We start from the raw sequence: 18,302 nt of genomic DNA on the forward strand, positions 1-18,302 counted from the left end.
AATGACCGTGTTTTAGTCAACTACTTTTGAGGTGACTTTCAGGTCTATGTTTTTGAACACGTCTCACTATCATCAAAGGATGAGCCTCCATTTCCATAAGTCTCCATTGAGCTGCACCGGTGACAAAGCAGTCGTGCGGGTTTAACGTTCACCTCCTCCTTCAGCCTTAGTCATTCATTCATGACCACGCAGGACTTTCACCATCTACAGGTGATCAATTGTGGGTAGATAAAAAAAGGCTGACAGGCAGCTGACAGCTGAGGTGAAACCTGGTCTGACCAGGATACTGGAAAGAGCGCCAGAGAAGTTAGTTCAACAGCTTCAATGACAGAAATGATAAATCTATCAGCAGCTTTTTCCAAACACAGGTTTTTAGAAAGCACAATATAATACATACAGAAATAGCTCTGAACTACAACTGCTATTATTCTAGAATACCATTATCTGGACTCTTCCAAAAACTTCTAACGTGCATGTTGACCACTCAATATACTCAATATTCAGTCCAGGATGTGACATAATCTAAATAGATAGCATATCACTTGAATAAATACATTTAAGATTAAATGGTCAAATAAAACAGTCAGAGTGGGGAATCTTTGCTTTAACAATTCACTGCAAAAACAAAAGACTCTAGTGATCTTCAATAGCAGAAAGAAACTCAACATGAGCCACCGGTTATGAAATTATAATACAAGCAAAACCAATATCGTGTTGTGACGATATCAGATGAAGTGTGATGACTAAAAATCTGAAAATATGCCCTCATGGCACCATTCACATTGCTACACGAGGGTCCATAAAGGGATGATGAATCGGTGTACTGAATTAAAGACATAGCTCTAGCAAGGGTTTGACAATGTTGTGCTGTACAGAACAGGAAACTGAAAGTTCTTCCACCATTTGCAACAGTCATGAGGAGGAAACGACTAACTTGCATTCCATTTTTTTCCAAGCGATAGTTTCTGACTGCCTTGTCCAGTACAATGAAAACCAGTTTAAAGTAACTTACTAGCAGAACTTGAGTGCATAACTCATTGACTATTCTGCGACTTCATAATGCAGTAGGGCCAAAGCAACAACAACACAGGTCATAATGGTGAACTACAATAATGTTACTCAGAAGTAATAAATGTACATAGAGAATTTTAAAAAAGCATGCGGTTTTTTGATCAGCTTCTCAGAACAGTTGTGAACATGCAACAGGAGCAAATAAGATTTGTGGCAGCAGGCGTTAAACTTCCTGACAGAACATCTAAAAATTGGAGTTAAGTATTGAAGAGATTCTACTAAATATGTCCCTCAATGTCAAGTTGGGGAAAAGAAAGTAAGAACTTTTGATTTGATCAAAATCATCCATTCAGTTGTGGATCAATTACATCTCATATTGATCCATCAACTCATTTCCAAGTCATTTTATCCTGCAGGTATGTTAGTAAAGTGTACTCAGCCCTTCTTGTACTGAGCCCACCTGCTACTCAAATTACGGCTGGCTCATCTACACCCAGCTACCCCCAACAGTAACCGCTAAGAAATAAAGTTTTGGGAGAAACAGCTCACTTTATTGACACTGCTAAAGCAATGAACTAATATTTGGAAACTTGTATTACATCTACCTCATAAATAGCCAAAATGCAGCTGCTTTTCTGTCATGTGTTGAAGCAAACAGTATTTGTACTTATCTAAAATAACTTGAATAATAACTTGAAAAATAAGTCGCTTGGCTTTCAAATCACAGTGGGTAATTCTTTTGCCATTTATGTACTGTACAATGCACAGTACAGTGGGAGAGTAAACTGGCCTGGGTTGACCTCAGTTGCCTGCATCGTCACACCCCAACAATAAAAAGGTCACAGGGATGAATTGTCCTGAAATATTTGATCCGAACTTTTAGGTTTAAATGTAGTAACCAAGGTTGGAGTAATTACACTTGTCGGTGCGATCCAGGTCAGCAGAAATGATGTCAGACTTTTACTCAGGTTCGACACTACCACAGCATGTTAGCCACCTAAGGCCTATTAGTGAGCACAGGTAATCGGCTTACCAGGTTGAAGACGGTCTCCACAATGTCTCGGTTGGAAACTTCTCCAACTTCTACCAGGCCAGCGAGCACGCCGAATTTCTTCCGTATGCCCCTGATCGGCACTGGAGGGTTGACCGCCATGGAACCCGACTTCAGGTCCTTTCCCGCGGCACCCTCCTCGCTAGCCATGGCTACGGAAGGAAGGTCGGGGCAGGTGGCGTTCACAGGTGAGGCACCTGTTCACCTCAGACGGTGACACAGCAGCTGCCGAGGAGAGGAAAGGGGGAAACTATCTCCCCTTCAGCTGATTCACCGACAGAAAAAACGCCTCACTCCCCATTCATTCACCAAAGCGCCCAGGAAAGTGAATCCAAAACGCAAAAAAAAGTGTTGTTCTTATCCAACGAGGCTGCGAATGTCACCGGAGTCAACGACTTCTCTCCCCGTAACTTGACACCACTCTGCTCCCGTTAAAACAGTGTTCCAGGTGATACACGAAGCCTTTGAATGAGACCGTGTCCCGGCCGTCCTGCTCAACTGGGTCAGAAAAAGAGACCAGCAGAGTTTAACAACCCCCGAAGTTGCTATCGCCACCGAGTCCAGGCAGTTGACAGGTAAGTGCGTCCATAGGTAACAAAACTCAAAACTGAAGCGGGGACGGGTCTGAGCAGAGGTCCGGCTGAAGATGACGGAGGAAAAATCCCACTCGCCCGAGGAAGACCAACACGTCAGGAGGTGAACGTTAACCCGGCTGCGCTGCGATCTCTTCCTGATCTACCCCGGCGGTAGCTTCAGCCTGTCAGCGCCATGACAGTGGAGCTCGTGAGTGGCGCATGCGCGGTGAGGCGCCAGGTCTTCGGTTTTTCCGAACGGACGCTGATATCGTTCCCCAAAATCCTTCATGTTGAAAATCTGACCTTTTAATCATTCAGCCTTAAACCTAAGCCACGTTTCCACTAGACATCATTCGAAACACACTTTTACACAGCATCATAAATGCAAATATTTTACCCTTTCTTCAAACATTACACTAACTAACACAAAATATTTGCATTCGTTAAAGGAATAAATCAGAAACAACATGGAAATCACTCTTTAAATTTCTCATTGGAGACAGTGTTCATATCTAGATTCATCCTTATTTACCAAAAGTAATGCATTTAAATACAATTATTTATTTAAAAACAAATTAATAACACAAACATAGCTTCAAAATGTCTAGCTATTAATATTATTAATGTTAATAATATATGTTGCCCATTAATATTTTATTTCTCTTGAATGTGCTTTATATTTCCTTTTTCAGTTTACTGTCCGTTGTCCTTTAAATAAAAAATTTGTCGTCAATTTCTTCCCGTAGTCTATTGTATATCTAGTATTCAAATTTATCGATCTGGAAAGTATGGATCACTGAGCTAATTCTGTATATTAGTATTTATGCATGAATAACTATCTGCCCATTGTTTTGTTTATGTTTTTGGTGCTGTATTGTTTTTACCTTGAGAGACAAATAATATCCACATAGTCCTGGTTATTACAGGTAAACCAAGGTAATGTTCTTTCCTCATATTCCAAAGGTTTCAAATAATTCCATATTTCATCCATATATATAATCTACCCTCTACGTGACGTCCATATATTCCATCCATATTTCATATTCCAAAGTATGTTGTGTGTCATAATGCACTTCAGGTTCAAAGTAAATTCTCACAAAACATTGCAGTTAGTCAAGTAACATGAATGATTGAAAAGTGAAAGACAAGTGCATGTCATGGGGAAAAAAAAAACTATCCATGTATTGAGCACCGTGAATTAGTTACAATCAGAATCAGAATTTAATTTATTGCCATGGTCAGTGGGGAGCCCAACTAGGAAAGTGTTTTGCAATAAAGTGCTGACAGAAAAAATAAAATAAAATAAAGTAAAATACAATAAAATAAAATAAAATAAAGAACAAAGGCTGTCCGTGCTATAGTGTCACGGCTAGAAGGTGATGGGTTCAATTCCAGCATGAAGCAACTCTGAATTGGCAGGCAGCTCTATATGCGTCCTGCAATTTGTTTTCAGCCTGCAAATATGCTGGCAGTAAGCTCCATTCAGTCTCATACATGAGAGAAGATGGTTGACATGTTTACAAGGCTTTGCCCCCACACAAAGAGACATGGTAATGACATGTGTCAGAAGGGATAAGGACAACAAGGTAAAAGCAGAATGACAGTTCCTCTTGTCTTTTTAGATGATGCAGGTAAGCACAATGTTACAGTGGACATTTTTTTGTTTGCCTTTAATGACTTCTCCTCAAGCAGCCATAAATGTTGTTGCTATGATGCCAACTGACATTCATTTTCCATTGACCTCCCAGATCGGTTCAGCTGAGCCTCTGGGGAAAGTGGGAGTCATGGAGGCCAGGCACATCACCCTTGAGACCCAATCCCTGCAGCTGAGATAATGACATGGAATTATCAGATGTGTTCCTACACTTTATAATCCTGTCTCATAAAAGTCTGCTGAACGTGACATCTGAGTCGTCTTGTATATTTCTTTATGATTATAAAATAGTGTGAAATTTAGAACCTCACAGATTACATTATACGTTGGTCTCATTTATCTAACTATCAATATCAGATTGGCTTAATTAAAAGCAACAGACCGTGCACAAATGTTATCATTTATATGTCATACTTAGAAATAAATAATGATTTATTTTTTGCTGTGTGCCAGTAGGAGGCAGACGGAATGCACTCTGATATCTCGCGAGATCAGCCAGATCTCGCAAATGTGATTTCTTTATGTATCGCGGGATTTCGTATTTCCTCCTCTTTCACTCCCTGTAGCCAACATGGCAGTCGGCAAGAATAAGCGGCTGACTAAAGGCGGCAAAAAGGGTGCCAAAAAGAAGATGTAAGTACACAATTCAACCAACGATACATGGGATGGGGTGGTTTTCACCCTCTGATACTATATAAGTGTTAATAACATGGCGGATGACACCGATATTAACTGGATTGTGTCGGCTACATGTCATGGCTACACGGCCTAGGCTCAGTTGAGACATGCGGCAATTCGTTATTATTAAGTTATGCATTTTGATAAAGTTCCATTGGGTTATATATGATGTTGCTCGTTCTAAGTATTACTTGGCGACTTGGGAAATGTTGGTTTTCCTGTTTCTTTGACGTAACTAAGCCCAGTGGTTTCGGTCTGCTACATGCTATCATACTTCAGCGGTGTGTTAGCCGAGTTAGCTTGCGATTAACTATGCTGCATTGGCGTACTGGAATGAGCCTTTTGAATTACATAAAGACAAGTGCTGTTTGTGAACGTTTGCTGTGTTGGCGCATATTGTAATAATTCGAACCAGAGGTTGATACCGCCTGCTGCATGGTCACGTTAGCATGTCCGCTGTCATTCACGAAGCGTGGTCAGACCACTGGTTTGTTTTATGCTCTTAAAGTGTTGCTGCGTTTGCCTAATTGTTTTTGTTACTAACCCATAGTGTGGACCCTTTCTCCAAGAAGGACTGGTATGATGTCAAGGCACCAGCTATGTTCAACATCCGCAATCTTGGCAAGACCTTGGTCACCAGGACTCAGGGAACCAGTAAGTCTTCAAATTCTTTGCTAGTATAAACTGTGAAGCAATGCAACTGTGGGCAAACCTCAAGCACGCCGTGCTTTGTTGAACACAGTCCAATCCCATTTTTCTTCGATTTGTTATGTGCATGTCTATGAGAATGGTTTTTGCTCCTCTATCCATTTTGTCTGTGGTTGCAGTCTACGTAGAATACAATTAACATTTTTCATTATTTGTCAAGTGAATTAAACTACTATAATATGATTATTAAGTGGTAACTATGTTTGGTGATTTCAGCTAAAGGCGTGATGGTTGTGCCCTGATACTAACAAGACTGAGGAATGAATGATGTTAACTGTTTCGGTCCCATATGATGACTGCTGATTACAATGAGATCATCTGACGTTCCTATCGTTTTGTTGAAGTATGACCAATTTGGTGTCAGTGTTATTGTTGACTATCTTCATGCAATCATTTTGTAGAAATTGCCTCAGACGGTTTGAAGGGACGTGTGTTTGAGGTGAGCCTTGCTGACCTGCAGAACGACGAGGTTGCCTTCCGCAAATTCAAGCTCATCACAGAAGATGTTCAGGGCAAGAATTGCCTCACCAACTTCCACGGCATGGACCTGACCCGTGACAAGATGTGCTCCATGGTCAAGAAATGGCAGGTATGGCGATATTGATTCTTGGGTCTTTATGTTCAACAATTGTTTGAACAATTTTTTTTTCATCAAACATTGTCTAGATTTTTGTAAGGTTTACATGTGGACATAAAACTAATTTGTGAAAAAGCTTCCTTGATTGAGTGATTATATTCATTACAGACCTGGGCTCCAGACCATGTGCAAATTGCTTGCGTCATGACTTGATCTGGATGTTGTTCCTGTATTTTCCACTCACTTCACTCACATTCGCAATCTACTGTAAATGACTGAGCAGTACCTACCGGATATTGAGCAGTACCTACCAGATTGTTAGTTTAGTTTGACTAGTTTGACTTTGTTGGGTCAAAGTCAATGCCAAGCGTCTGTCTTGCAATAGTTTGTCTTGTGCTCAAAAACTACAGACACTCAATATACTTTGAGGAGTTCCTGCAGAAAAAGTGAAGGAAAGTGTCTGGGGGGCTTTGGAGAAACAACTGATAAATTCATGATTCAAATTCAAGATTTTTTGATCACATCTCATTCAACAATGTCTGAACATTTAGGATAGTAACACATCTATCGACTGAGATGGGTATTTTTCTTTTGCCTTGCCCTGCACGTACAAAAGTCATCAAGCACTTCATATTACATTCTGTTTGTGGTTAGGTGCTCAATACTCGGTCATAACTAGAAAAGGCAATTGTACTGAACTTTTTCCAGTTCTTTCTGCAAAGTGTCTCAGATTTTCTTATTTACACCTTGTGTGTGCACTTGTCATGTCAGGTATATTGTGTGCAGACTCTTGCATATTCCCAAACCGGAATAGATGCTCTCACTCCATCCTGTTCCCGGTCTGCAGTCGCAAAGGCTCACTGGTCTGAGGATTAAGTCCTCATTGCCTCATGTTTGAGCAAATGCCTGCAACCCTCTGAAGATGCCTCTATTGGTATCCTCAACAAGCTTCAGTCTACTGACCATTTTCTGTTGTTGAGCTCTCTATATTACTCTCGTAATATGTGGACGCAAGTATTCTCCTGGCTAGGTGGCCTCTCAACCCAGCAGTAGCTTGTGTACCTGATTAACTGCACTGCCTTTTTTTTTTTTTCATGCAGTGGCAGCTGCATGAAGTCTTACATGAGCCATTGATGCCACTTTGTTTTTTAATGAGCCTGTGGATGATCCTCATGTGCCAGTTTAACACGCTTTCCCTGTCCTCAGACCATGATCGAAGCCCATGTGGATGTTAAGACCACAGACGGCTACCTCCTGCGTCTGTTCTGTGTTGGTTTCACAAAGAAACGCACCAACCAGATCAGAAAGACCTCCTACGCCCAGCACCAACAGGTCCGTCAGATCCGCAAGAAGATGATGGAGATCATGACCCGTGAGGTCCAGACCAATGACCTGAAGGAAGTTGTCAACAAACTGTAAGTTGTTTTCACAATCCACTTTCTTTTTTTTAGAAGACTATTTGCAACGAACAAACTACATCGTCGTCTTGGTTTTGTGAGACATGAATGCCAGAGTTTCACCTAAAACTCTTCTGCTAAGCCGAGTAAATGGGATGTGAACTGAAATATTCATTACTGGATGCATTTTGAACAGCTGAGACTTGATGGGTTCAATTGTCTTCTTTCAGGATCCCAGACAGTGTTGGAAAGGACATTGAGAAGGCCTGCCAGTCAATCTACCCTCTTCATGACGTCTATGTCCGCAAGGTCAAGATGTTGAAGAAACCCAAGTTTGAGTGTAAGTGTTGTGATCATCCACCAGGTCTTGATTTAAAAAAAAAAAAAAAAGCAGCACATTAATACAGTGAGGTTGTATTAGCGTGTTTTGTTATCAGAGCATGCACCTTTTGTAATGGTCCAACTCTGACCTTGAACATGTGAGGTCAAAGTAGGTCCAAAAGAATCATTTGCTGCTTGTCATTTGTGGAGGACTAGTGTGTAGACCAGTGGTGTTGCTCACAAACGGTATCTTGTTACAGTGGTCAAACTGATGGAGCTCCACGGTGAGGGCGGATCCGGCTCTGCTGCAAAGGCATCTGGTGACGACACCGGAGCCAAGGTGGAGAGGGCAGATGGCTACGAGCCGCCCATCCAGGAGACTGTCTGAACAGCCCGACAGATTTAATAAAAAATGTAAATGACTTCAAATTGGCTCCGTTCTTTCATGATTTAATAACTCTGAAGAGGATAAAAAGTATAAGGGGAAGTTGTTCGGTTTCAGTTCACCTGCTTGACAGTTTAGGTTTAGCAATAAACTTGTCATTTGACGCCGTTTACTGAAACTTTACTGTTAAATGTCTGACACTCAAAAAGACTTCAACCACTAGATGTCGCCAGTGTACAAGCACTCATTCCACACTCACACAATCTTCCATAGTTTATTTTCAAATACGTATCAAACAATCAATTTACACAAACGGTGGCAAAAAGTCAAACATGTTTGGGATGAAGCTGCGTCTCTATCCTAGAACTTGTACATAGTTTTTGGGAACCAGAGCACGGTTTCCATTTAAATCTGCCAGAAACCATTCGTCATCGACAGACTCCAGATTAGTTAGGATGTCTCCTGCCTGCATGACCAAAAAGAAAATGTAGTTAGGATAGTTGGTTTAAAATGTGACTGAGCTGTCAGCTTTACCTGCAGCGACAGCTCCTCCTCACAGGTGGATGTAAAATTATACAGAGCTTTTCCCCGTACTCCTGATGCTTGGGAGTTTGACGGCTCATCTGAATACAATGCAGAGATGTTAAATCAGACTAAAGCTCTAGATGGAAGTCAAGTTTCACCTACTTAAGTTTGCAGTTTCCACAAAAGCCCGAGGAAAGATTCCCTCTCTGCCGTTGAGCCTGCCCAAGCTCCACTCATTGTTCACATGCTTGGTGATCAGGATGCTGTCGCCCTGCTGGAAGGACAGGTCGTTGTCCGACTCCCCAGAAAAGTCATACAGAGCGATCACCCACTCCACACCAGCCTCGGATGTCTGAGGACAGAGTCAGGGATGGTTTTGGTCTAGGCACCACTAAACCGTTTTGTTCTTTGACCGTTACCTGTGCTGGTCTGTGAACATCAGGCTGGACACTTGGAGTTGACACCAAACCTGTCAAAAGTAGAGGCAGCCATGTTTTAGTTACTGTCAGACAATGCTGGTCTAAACTAAGGGGACGTGTTGTTATGTAAAAGGAGAAAATGAGAGGAGGACGTGGATGTCCCGGTGTGAGTCAGTATTGGTAGTGAGGGAGTGATATTTACACACCAAACAAACAAGTATGCCACATTAACCCTCTACGGACAACCACAACTGGTTCAAAAATGAGTAGCTACAAGGCGAAATTCAAACGTGCATGAATGATCGTGTGATTATGGGACTCTCTGGGTCACTCACCAGGCAGTGGGATCCTGCTCGGCGGACTCTGAGCTGGAGGCACCACTTCCACAAAGTTCAGAGGGAATATTCCAGTCCTGTTCCCGATCTGTCCCCGGGCCCAGTCCTGCCCCACGTAGGCTGCCAGCTGGATCACATCGCCCTCGGAGAATGAGAGCTCGTCGCTGTGCTCCCCCTCAAAGTCGAACCTCGCAACGCACCTTGGACCGCTTCAGAACCACAAAGAATCAGCACACTTTCTCAGCAGCGTTCTCAGAGTTTCAGTGGTGGTACCTGACTCTTGCAGACGGAGGCTTCGGGTTCCTTTCCGGGATGGATGTGGATGATTCAGACTGCATGAAATGACAAATGCATATTACACACATGTACAGTGTACACTACACACACAATTTCAAGGTAAAAATATTGTAATATACTGTATCATACAGGTTATATGTCAAATGAACCAGCTAAGTCGTTTGAACTTGAGAAGTTTCAAACCAGTATAGTACCATATAGTATATAGTAATGGTCTAATATCACTGTCCATTTTATACTAAAATAAGCTTCAAGAAACATTTTTTTTTAATTTAACAGGTGAGGTCAATCATATTTTTGCATATGCCTATATTGGCTATATGTTTTTAAAAAATAAATATTTTGTTCTTTGTTTACTTGTTTTTAAAAAAAAATAATTTATTTGTTCTACTTTTCTACTTTTAGAGATTGAAAACATTTTTATACTTAAAAAATTGAGCCACTTTATTCAGACACTCACCAGCGCTTTGACGTGGCTGATAGGAAAGAAACCAGTGACGCCCCGACAAGATCCTCTATACCACTGGCTGTCCACCGCCTCCACCATGCTCACAATGTCTCCTGACATCAGACCCAACTCGCCTGGACCTTCTGTTGCATAGAACATCACAGACTCCAGCTAAGTAAATTGTAAAAAATTAAGTTGCCAAAATGCAAAATCTGACCTGGAGTGAAGTCATAGATGGCCTGAACCTTCATCCCTGCTCCATCTCCACCTGCCAGGCCATTTGCCTACATTGATAAACAGTTTAGAAGTGCATCAAAGTCCACATTATTTCTTCGATTTCTCTCACCGGTGATGAGGACATGGTGGGTTCAAGTGGGGTGATGACTTTCATCTGGGATTTGTGGACTCTCCCTCTCGCAGCGCCAACTTGACACTCATATGTGTCGTCATCCATCTCCTCAAGCAGCAGAAGAACCTCGTTTTTCTGCCCCACAAACAAAGTCATTTCATCTTTAATACGTTTACTCTGCACTTCTTGGATGTGAACGTGAGGGCCTGACCTGAAACGACAGCTCTCCAGCACCGATCCCATGACAGTCAGAAGAGGCGATTCCATGGGGAAGTTGAAGCTGACAAAGAAAACAGATGCGAATGATGCAACCATAGCGGTGACACAAGTTGCCACATGCATCTCCCTCACTGTGTATTTGTTGTAGAGACGGTGGCCTGGGTGAGGGCGCGGAGGTAAAGCTTGTCCGGTTCTGCTGGGCTTCTGTGTCTGGGGCTTCGGTGAAGCATCCCACGTAACTGAGTGAGCTCGGCCTGAGGCCTGAAGGCTCGGCTGTGGAGGTCTTCCCGGTCCTGGTTTGGCAGGTGGTGGACGTGGCGGAAGAGATTTGTTTGTACATGGTCTCCTGAAATGTTCACATCTTTATTAAAGCCTCAAGTACTCATGTTGACTATTTATATTACAGCGCTGAGGAGATGCTACTGCGCCCTTCAGTCAGAATAAAAAACAACCTCTCAGGAGTTAGCGCTGCATCCAGACAACCTGACTAGCTGGTTTGGGAAAGTAGAAAATATTCTCTTGTCACTCACCGTGGTGGCAGCGACGGCTCTGGCCACATACCGAAAGATTCCTGCCAGAAAAATGAATCGAAACACCAGAATAAACAGTCCTGCAAACCACTGAAATAAATAATTTACATTCCTCAAATTCTGTATCCAAATAATATAATGAAATTATATATGAAAAATACAACATTATTAAGTGTGTTTACTTTATTGTAACAGGAAGTTATCGCCCTTTTTATATTAAATTGTTTTTAACACAGATATCATTGGCTGTTGTGACCTTCATACTTGTCATATCTAACTCACAACATTTCCTCATACTATTTTCACTTTTCAATTGTTATCTTAACCATCTGCTTTTGAACAGTGTTTGGATTTGAGGTTCAAATATACAAAGCTCTACAAAGAAATGTGTGTGAAATGACTTTCTGTTAATGATGATCATCGAAGGTAATGCAATCACCCTCCCCAAAGTAGGTCACTGTTTCAAAGTGTAAGTATAATAATAGATGATCGGATCGAGTAGTAAAGATCCAGCAATGTCATCATCACCTCAGAATATTCACGTGATACAATCGACCTTTTGCACTGGGCAAACAAATCTGTGTTTTTATCGCATCTTTCACACCTGCATAAGGTGTGTCTACGCTGGTGGAGACAAACTTGAGTGAGACATAAATGGAAGTCAGAATATGTGATCTTTCTTTGCTCAACAACACTTTGGCCTCAAAAGACTTGAGGGTTACCTGAGAGGGCAGGATTGGTGTTGAGCTTTGTTTATGAATCCTGGGAGTATTGAGGGCGCCAACAGGCTTTTGAGCAGGCAGAGGAGGAGGACTGTCCTGGACCTGTTCTGAGGCTGAAAATAGACCATTAAAAAGTTCAGGATAAGAAGTAGAATGAAATAAAATTATTGAAAGTGAAAGTTTCAGGTTGACGGCCCCTCACAACAGTCAGCGTAGATAAGGTGGGCTCTTGGGAAATGAAAATGGCGACCCTCCTGAGGAAGGATCCAGGGCAGAACAGTCAACAAACTCCCAGTTGAGAGCCGTGGTCTCTGACTCAGGCTGATCCTCAGGTCAAACTGGCACAACCGTTCTACTTTCCAAGTCTGTTGCTGGTATTACAATAGTCAGGTGCTCATGGGCTTACCTGGTGCGGTCTTGCTAGGGACCCTGATTGTTGTTGGTCGCCTTGTTGGACCTTGCCGAGTGGATGCTCCGTTGCTGTCCACGGCATTCTGTGGTTTCGCTGGAACTAGAGCAGAAACACATATTTAGTCGCACCAACGTCAAGTCACGTTAATGTCATTCACCTATCACCCACCTGCTAGAACTTCCTGGTACACATTCTGCTCAGCCACAGCTGTAGAGTTGTGGTTGTTGATGTTCAGGTTGGGCTTCAGGGGCTCTTTTTTGGGCTTGACTGGTGGAGTCGGTGGACCAGCTGCCGGCTCCTCATCATGGATGCTGTTGGCCCGAGTCAGCCCGGGCGGCCGTGCTCTCAGAAGACCTGGGCCTTTGTTGAGCAGCGCCTCCAGTTCCTCCTTCACAGGATGTCCCACTGGTTTCTTCGGGGGCAGAGGTCTTGCGTCTTGTGTCTCATGAGTGGTCAAAACATTTTGATCAGAATGATTTGGCTCAGGGTCTGAGGGAGGCTTTAAAGCCACCGATGGTTTGGCAGCCACTGGCGGCTTGCCCTTCCTGGGTAGGGGTTGTGGCTTGATGGGCAAAGCCACGTATCTCTCCTCAGAGCTGGGCTGGCTCTCAAAGGCCTGGATCCGTGCTTGCATATTGCTTTGACTGTTTTTGGCGCTCATCTCACCATCAGCATCGTCACCTTGTGAGTCCTGATCAGACGTTTCTTCTATCCCACGCTTCCCCTGAGTGCTAAAGACGTCCAGCAGCTCCTTCAGGTATTCATTTGTGTGGGCCTTCCGTGGGTCAGTGGGTGCGTTTACAAGACTATCGCAGCTTACGATTACCAAAGGAGACGCCTCTGTGTCGGTCTGTCTTTTGGATTTGATTCGTGGAAGAGGAACTGGTGTGACTGGAGACTGATACGATGTTTCACTCTGTTTTCCACCACTATCCCAATGTACAGTGACAGATCTAGTCGGTGGGGAGCTGGGTTCTTTGAGCACCTCAGCGCTAGTGTTGCGTCTATCACCAGCGATAGGAAATGCTGTTGTTGTCCTGGCAGTAGAACCTCCTGCAGCAAAAGTGTTCCGCCTCTGTAAAGACTTCGGCAACGACGGTCTCGGGGGTTTTTGAGGCTTTTTTCCTGAAATAAAATCCGAATTATCAACAGGAATCTGGTAGCTTCCATTTCTAGCCACATACCTGTTGAAGACTGTTTTGCAGCGTCGTCTTTCACACAGTCACTCTTTGTACTTGTGTCTGAGCAGGAGGAGCGTCGGGGGGTCGCTGTGGGCTTTGTAGGGTGAACCTCCTGGGTCTTCTCCTTAATTACCTGGTCATAAGACGGCGGAGGCTACATCAGGAAAAACAATGCAGCAGTCAGGCAATCACGACATCTTCAGTCGCTCTGCTTCACTGGAATGATTTGGAATTGATGGAATAAATTTCAGTTAAATTCAAGGGAACATGGGTTCACAATTTGGATAACAATCTGGAAAAAAGATTGTAATATTTTGTCAATGACAAAGAAAGAAATAACTAAAGTTTTGATTTCTTTATAAATATTTTTTCATTTAGTGTGAAGAAAAAAACAAAGCAAACATGTTCACCAAACATACTGTAAGAGATGGACATCCAAACACAGATATAAGATAGAAAAATACGTGCTTGAAATATGTGTGAACAGGCATACCCGGATTCCTTCAGACGTAGAAATTTCAGAAGCATCCAATCTCCGATCTAAAGGCTCTGAGGAGATAATGATAATTTCTGAGCGCCTGAAAGAAACCAAGTTGGAGAGGACGATCAGTTTGAGTGCCATCTCGTGGCACTCGCTGCTGTACTTTTTACCTTCTTTCTCTTGTCCGATCGCTCTGGGAGTTTGTTCGAGCTACAAAAGAGGTGATAGTTTGAGATACAAATAAAGATTTTGCTTTTTAGAAGATGTGCAGAAGACATGTGCTCACTTCTCCTGATAGCTGCTCGTATTGAAGAGAATGGACCTCGGCTGGAATAAATAAAGAAGAGTGGGTAAGTGGGTTAGATTTGAAGACACTGGCCATGTGTTATTCCATAAACATTTAGAACATAGACTGAAAAATGAAGATTATTCCTGCCCTCAAGGGAACGTTTATGCTCTTTATGCTTTTGACTCTTAAAAATTGTAGAAGCCATTTAAGCAGGATTTACTGTAGAGCCGTGTTGTGATAGCACTTGCGTCCTCTGTTGATCCACTCACAGACTCAGTCAGCAGATTTGTTACAGGGACTGAGCTGGCTCATGTTTGGTGAACACTTCAGCTCAGCTACAGGCTAACATGGGCATGATGGTGGAGGTAAACGTCACAAGCACGAACCTGGAATGAAAACGATCCGACTTGGTTCTTCCTAGGACTGTGGAGAAAAACAAAACAGAACAGAGGCCTGTAAGTGAAGTAAAAAGTGATAAAGATAAAAATACAAGAGGTGGTCAGCAAGAAAGTAAAATCTCAAGGTTTGAAATCTTGATCTTGTGCTTCATAGTCAGTCCTAATGACAACCTGAGGATCTTCCAACACCAGGTCCTCCAAAAAAGGTTGAACAAGGTCTAACCCCATGGGAAAATGTGGCAGTGTGAAGTATGAATTCACGAGAAAACGTTATATTTCAGTTGAACTAAAACTACAAGAGACAAATTCAACCTTGAACTAAGCTACAGGAATTAGTCCTGTAATAGTCAAATTTAATTCTGATAGAAATAGAATCTCCCTGGACACAGATTCACTGTATGAAGTTTGACAGATCTAGACATCTTAGATTTGTTTTCACACAAGCACTCATTTGCTGAGACAAATTTTGAAGCTAGAAATGTAGCAGAGGGTTTGACGATTAAATCCAGAAGAACCAGTCGAGTGCGTCCTTCATATCTCACAATCTGACTTTGATATGACTCATCCTTAAGATGTCTTCATGATCATCAAGTTTTATATGACCTTTTTTTTCAATAAATAATAAAAGATTTGAAAAAAAAAACTCAGAGTGGACAGTATATAATACAATAAACAAACTGTAATTTATTCTGAAATATGGATTTTTATCTGAAAGTCACACACCTGGTTCCCACAACTGTCTCTAGTTCCAGAAATAGATTGGGAAGAACATTGCTGTTAGTTAGAAGTCTCATCCACCTGTCACACCTGCTGCTTGTTATCACTGGAGTGCCTCACCGCTACCGCTGCTTCGAGTTACACTTTTACTCAAACAGCTTGAAGCCACCACCTGACCCAGAACACAGGGACACCCAGACAACCTGACACCACTTCCTTGTCGGAAAATTTTATACAAACACGCAAAGAAATGCCACAGTTGTTTGGCTGTCGGTGAAGAAACAGTTTCTTACCTGTGTTAGTTTGGTGGGAATTTGGGGAAAAAAGGTGAGTTTTAGTCTTCCTTGTAATCCTCAGTCTCAAACCAGAGAGTGACAGTGTGACAAAAAAAAACCTGTAGGGACACACCCACACAGGCGACAGGGGAGAGAGGGAGGATACCTCAGCTCTCCTGTGTTTCCTCAACTGGAATGTGGCTATTCAGGAAATGCGCATCGCCAGTCAAGTTTTCAAATGGGGTCACTAGTCAAGTTGTTCCCAGATTTACAGTGATTAGCAACATCTACTGGCTGTCAAAGTCAAATATTTATTAAAAGAATGTAATCTTTCAGTGTGTATCCTGCGGTGGCAGGCAAGGAGACAAAACAAAAAGACACAGTCACTGGCTTTGTTTCACCGCCAATATTTGTTTTTAGATTGTGGGAGGAAACCAGAGTGCCCACCAAAGCATACTGTACAAACTCCACAGAGAAAAAACCAACTTTCTATTATACAGTGGCTGGAGTTAAGCAGACCAAACTTCCCAGTCTTTTTAAGGCCACTCCACTAGTGTTTCCTGGACTTGACCCTGGACCTCCCTCTAAAGGGGCGTGGCCACCAAAATATTACACCCTTTAACCTCTGGGATAAAGCACTGACTTCAACATATTGTGCTGTGCCAGGTCCGTCTGGTCTGCGCATCCCTCTAAAAAGACATCACAAATGTCCTGCTGAGCTTGACAGAACAGATCCTCCTCACAGCTGCAGCCCAACACTTGCTAGCATTAGTCAGCACAGCAGCAGCAGTCGCAACAACAGCTGCTGGAGAGAGAGCAGACAAACAATGTGTCCCGCTCCGCCTCATGTCACTGGAGGTGAATGTGCATCTCATACGTTTTCACTCATGTATATGGATATAAACACATTGTTTCTCACGAGGTTTGCAGGATGCACAAATGAAAACTGTATTTATATGGGTCCGTCACAACGGAAGGCAGATTTATTATCATTATACCACTCCACACCACAGCTTGTGACATGCAGCCATGTGCATGACTGGAAATACTTTGTTTCAACTCCCCCCTCCATGACAACAACAAGCACGTGCGCACTGAACAATAGATGGACACTAGATAAAGGCAAATTACTTTATAGCATGTTGCTACAGTAAGGCGGCAACACCTTAGTTTTTCATTGCTCTTCTCTTTGAGTCAATGAGATTCAAGATTTTACTTTTCATTGGGGTATGTAACATCAAAAGATAGTAAAAAAATAATGAATAAAAAGAGTGAAAGAAATAAAATATAAGTAATAATGAATACAGTGAATTGACATGTCAAAAAAATGAACAACAATAATGTCAACCAAAATAGCACAGGTTTATTCCGTAATTAAAGCACTGCAACCGTTGAAAGTTGTTAAGTGTGAGCTCGTAAAAAAGATGAAGCACCAACTATAAACTACTGAAACTACTGATTTTTCACATGAGTTAGCAGACACACATTACACAGCCAAACTTCGTCATGTTTGTCACTCGACTTTAAATCAGTAAACAAATTCATTGGTTTGCTCACAAGACATTAATCTGACAATCTAACTTGATTTATGAAGTAGAAAAATATACATAGACTTATTTTCTAGTTTCAAATCGCGCCAAAATATAGTGTAGTAGAAAAATATATAGTATACAGTAATAAAACCACAAATCTCGTTTAATAGACTCATTGAAAAGTGATATTTATAAGCTAAAATGGGGAAAACAAAAACTTAAAGTCAATATTTGTCATGATCACGATTCATAGTTACGGACATAAACCATTTTTATTAATAATTAATTTTCATATCTACCTGTTGAGCGTCTGTTGTTGTACAAGTCCAGATCTTTGCACCTTCCCTCTCCTTCATCGCGCCACACTTCAGCCATAGTTTTCAGCTAATGGAGTGTAAGTAGAGTATGCTTAATAATAAGCTAAAATCAATCCTCCACACAGGATGGTCAGAGTGTCCGTTACTGTCCTGGCTGGTCGAGCAGTTTTGCCCACAGCAGCACTTTCTCTGCCCGCAAGTGGGAGGAGGGACCCGACGTCGGGCCTGACGGTGACGTCAGTGTTTTTTTTTTCCACAAAAATAAATAAATAAACAAATTAAATTCTAAACTGAAAGATCTATTCAACATTCAATCAAAGTAACCTTTTTAATTGACTTGACTTAAATGTGTATTAAAACAATATTAGCTTGTTTTTAATTCAGCTTCTGCCATTTCACCAGCAGATGGCAGCATATTTAAAACTCTGGCTTGTTGCTTGAAACCCGCCTCGCTTGAAACATGTTCATACAAAAGGCTATTAAATATCGTCGATTCTTA

At 42.1% G+C, this 18,302-nt stretch overlaps 3 protein-coding genes and 1 non-coding gene across 11 annotated transcripts in view; 2 read left to right on the forward strand and 2 right to left on the reverse strand.

The window, feature by feature from the left end:
• The window catches only part of lrba (LPS responsive beige-like anchor protein), a 160,710-nt gene extending 157,866 nt beyond the window's left edge, over positions 1–2,844 (reverse strand). For all 7 annotated transcript variants that reach the window (XM_053855600.1, XM_053855604.1, XM_053855599.1 and 4 more), the window contains exon 1: positions 2,045–2,844. In XM_053855600.1, the coding sequence (XP_053711575.1) occupies positions 2,045–2,212 (168 nt within the window). In that variant the 5' untranslated portion in view covers positions 2,213–2,844. The remainder of the gene's footprint in view (positions 1–2,044) is intronic.
• Positions 2,845–4,815: 1,971 nt separating this feature from the next.
• rps3a (ribosomal protein S3A) lies at positions 4,816–8,401 on the forward strand. The gene is made up of 6 exons (XM_053856362.1): positions 4,816–4,924; positions 5,520–5,623; positions 6,079–6,266; positions 7,461–7,669; positions 7,882–7,991; positions 8,233–8,401. The coding sequence occupies exons 1-6, from the start codon at positions 4,863–4,865 to the stop codon at positions 8,358–8,360; spliced, it is 801 nt and encodes a 266-aa protein (XP_053712337.1). The 5' UTR covers positions 4,816–4,862; the 3' UTR covers positions 8,361–8,401.
• Positions 5,937–6,003, forward strand: LOC128755088 (small nucleolar RNA SNORD73). Its single transcript, XR_008414029.1, has one exon. It is a non-coding gene; the product is annotated as a small nucleolar RNA SNORD73 (small nucleolar RNA).
• Positions 8,402–8,627: 226 nt separating the features above from the next.
• sh3d19 (SH3 domain containing 19) lies at positions 8,628–17,940 on the reverse strand. Of its 2 annotated transcripts, none has more exons than XM_053856532.1 (21): positions 17,786–17,940; positions 14,951–14,987; positions 14,562–14,602; positions 14,446–14,485; positions 14,288–14,372; positions 13,798–13,927; positions 12,782–13,738; positions 12,608–12,712; positions 12,202–12,314; positions 11,480–11,520; positions 11,082–11,295; positions 10,942–11,010; positions 10,728–10,865; positions 10,599–10,665; positions 10,394–10,524; positions 9,910–9,968; positions 9,637–9,845; positions 9,302–9,351; positions 9,045–9,234; positions 8,892–8,980; positions 8,628–8,823 (listed from the first exon to the last, which is right to left on the reverse strand). In XM_053856532.1, the coding sequence occupies exons 1-21, from the start codon at positions 17,859–17,861 to the stop codon at positions 8,713–8,715; spliced, it is 2,952 nt and encodes a 983-aa protein (XP_053712507.1). In that variant the 5' UTR covers positions 17,862–17,940; the 3' UTR covers positions 8,628–8,712. The 2 variants fall into 2 exon arrangements, with proteins under 2 accessions (XP_053712507.1, XP_053712506.1); XM_053856531.1 differs by having other exon boundaries at positions 13,798–13,948; positions 17,786–17,939.
• Positions 17,941–18,302: the final 362 nt, after the last annotated feature.

Source organism: Synchiropus splendidus, chromosome 2 (genome assembly GCF_027744825.2).
Source record: "Synchiropus splendidus isolate RoL2022-P1 chromosome 2, RoL_Sspl_1.0, whole genome shotgun sequence".
In the NCBI taxonomy this organism is placed as follows: Eukaryota; Metazoa; Chordata; class Actinopteri; order Syngnathiformes; family Callionymidae; genus Synchiropus; species Synchiropus splendidus.

Bases quoted from the DNA above. Each gene is read 5' to 3' on its own strand.
- rps3a (XM_053856362.1), top strand. From the start codon at position 4,863: ATGGCAGTCGGCAAGAATAAGCGGCTGACTAAAGGCGGCAAAAAGGGT. The intron at 6,267-7,460 runs GTATGGCGATAT...CCCTGTCCTCAG, and splicing joins CCATGGTCAAGAAATGGCAG to ACCATGATCGAAGCCCATGT. The intron at 7,992-8,232 runs GTAAGTGTTGTG...ATCTTGTTACAG, and splicing joins GAAGAAACCCAAGTTTGAGT to TGGTCAAACTGATGGAGCTC.
- sh3d19 (XM_053856531.1), bottom strand. From the start codon at position 17,861: ATGGCTGAAGTGTGGCGCGATGAAGGAGAGGGAAGGTGCAAAGATCTG. The intron at 11,011-11,081 runs GTGAGGGAGATG...TTTCTTTGTCAG, and splicing joins GTCTCTACAACAAATACACA to CTTCAACTTCCCCATGGAAT. The intron at 9,846-9,909 runs GTACCACCACTG...GTGGTTCTGAAG, and splicing joins CCTCCGTCTGCAAGAGTCAG to CGGTCCAAGGTGCGTTGCGA.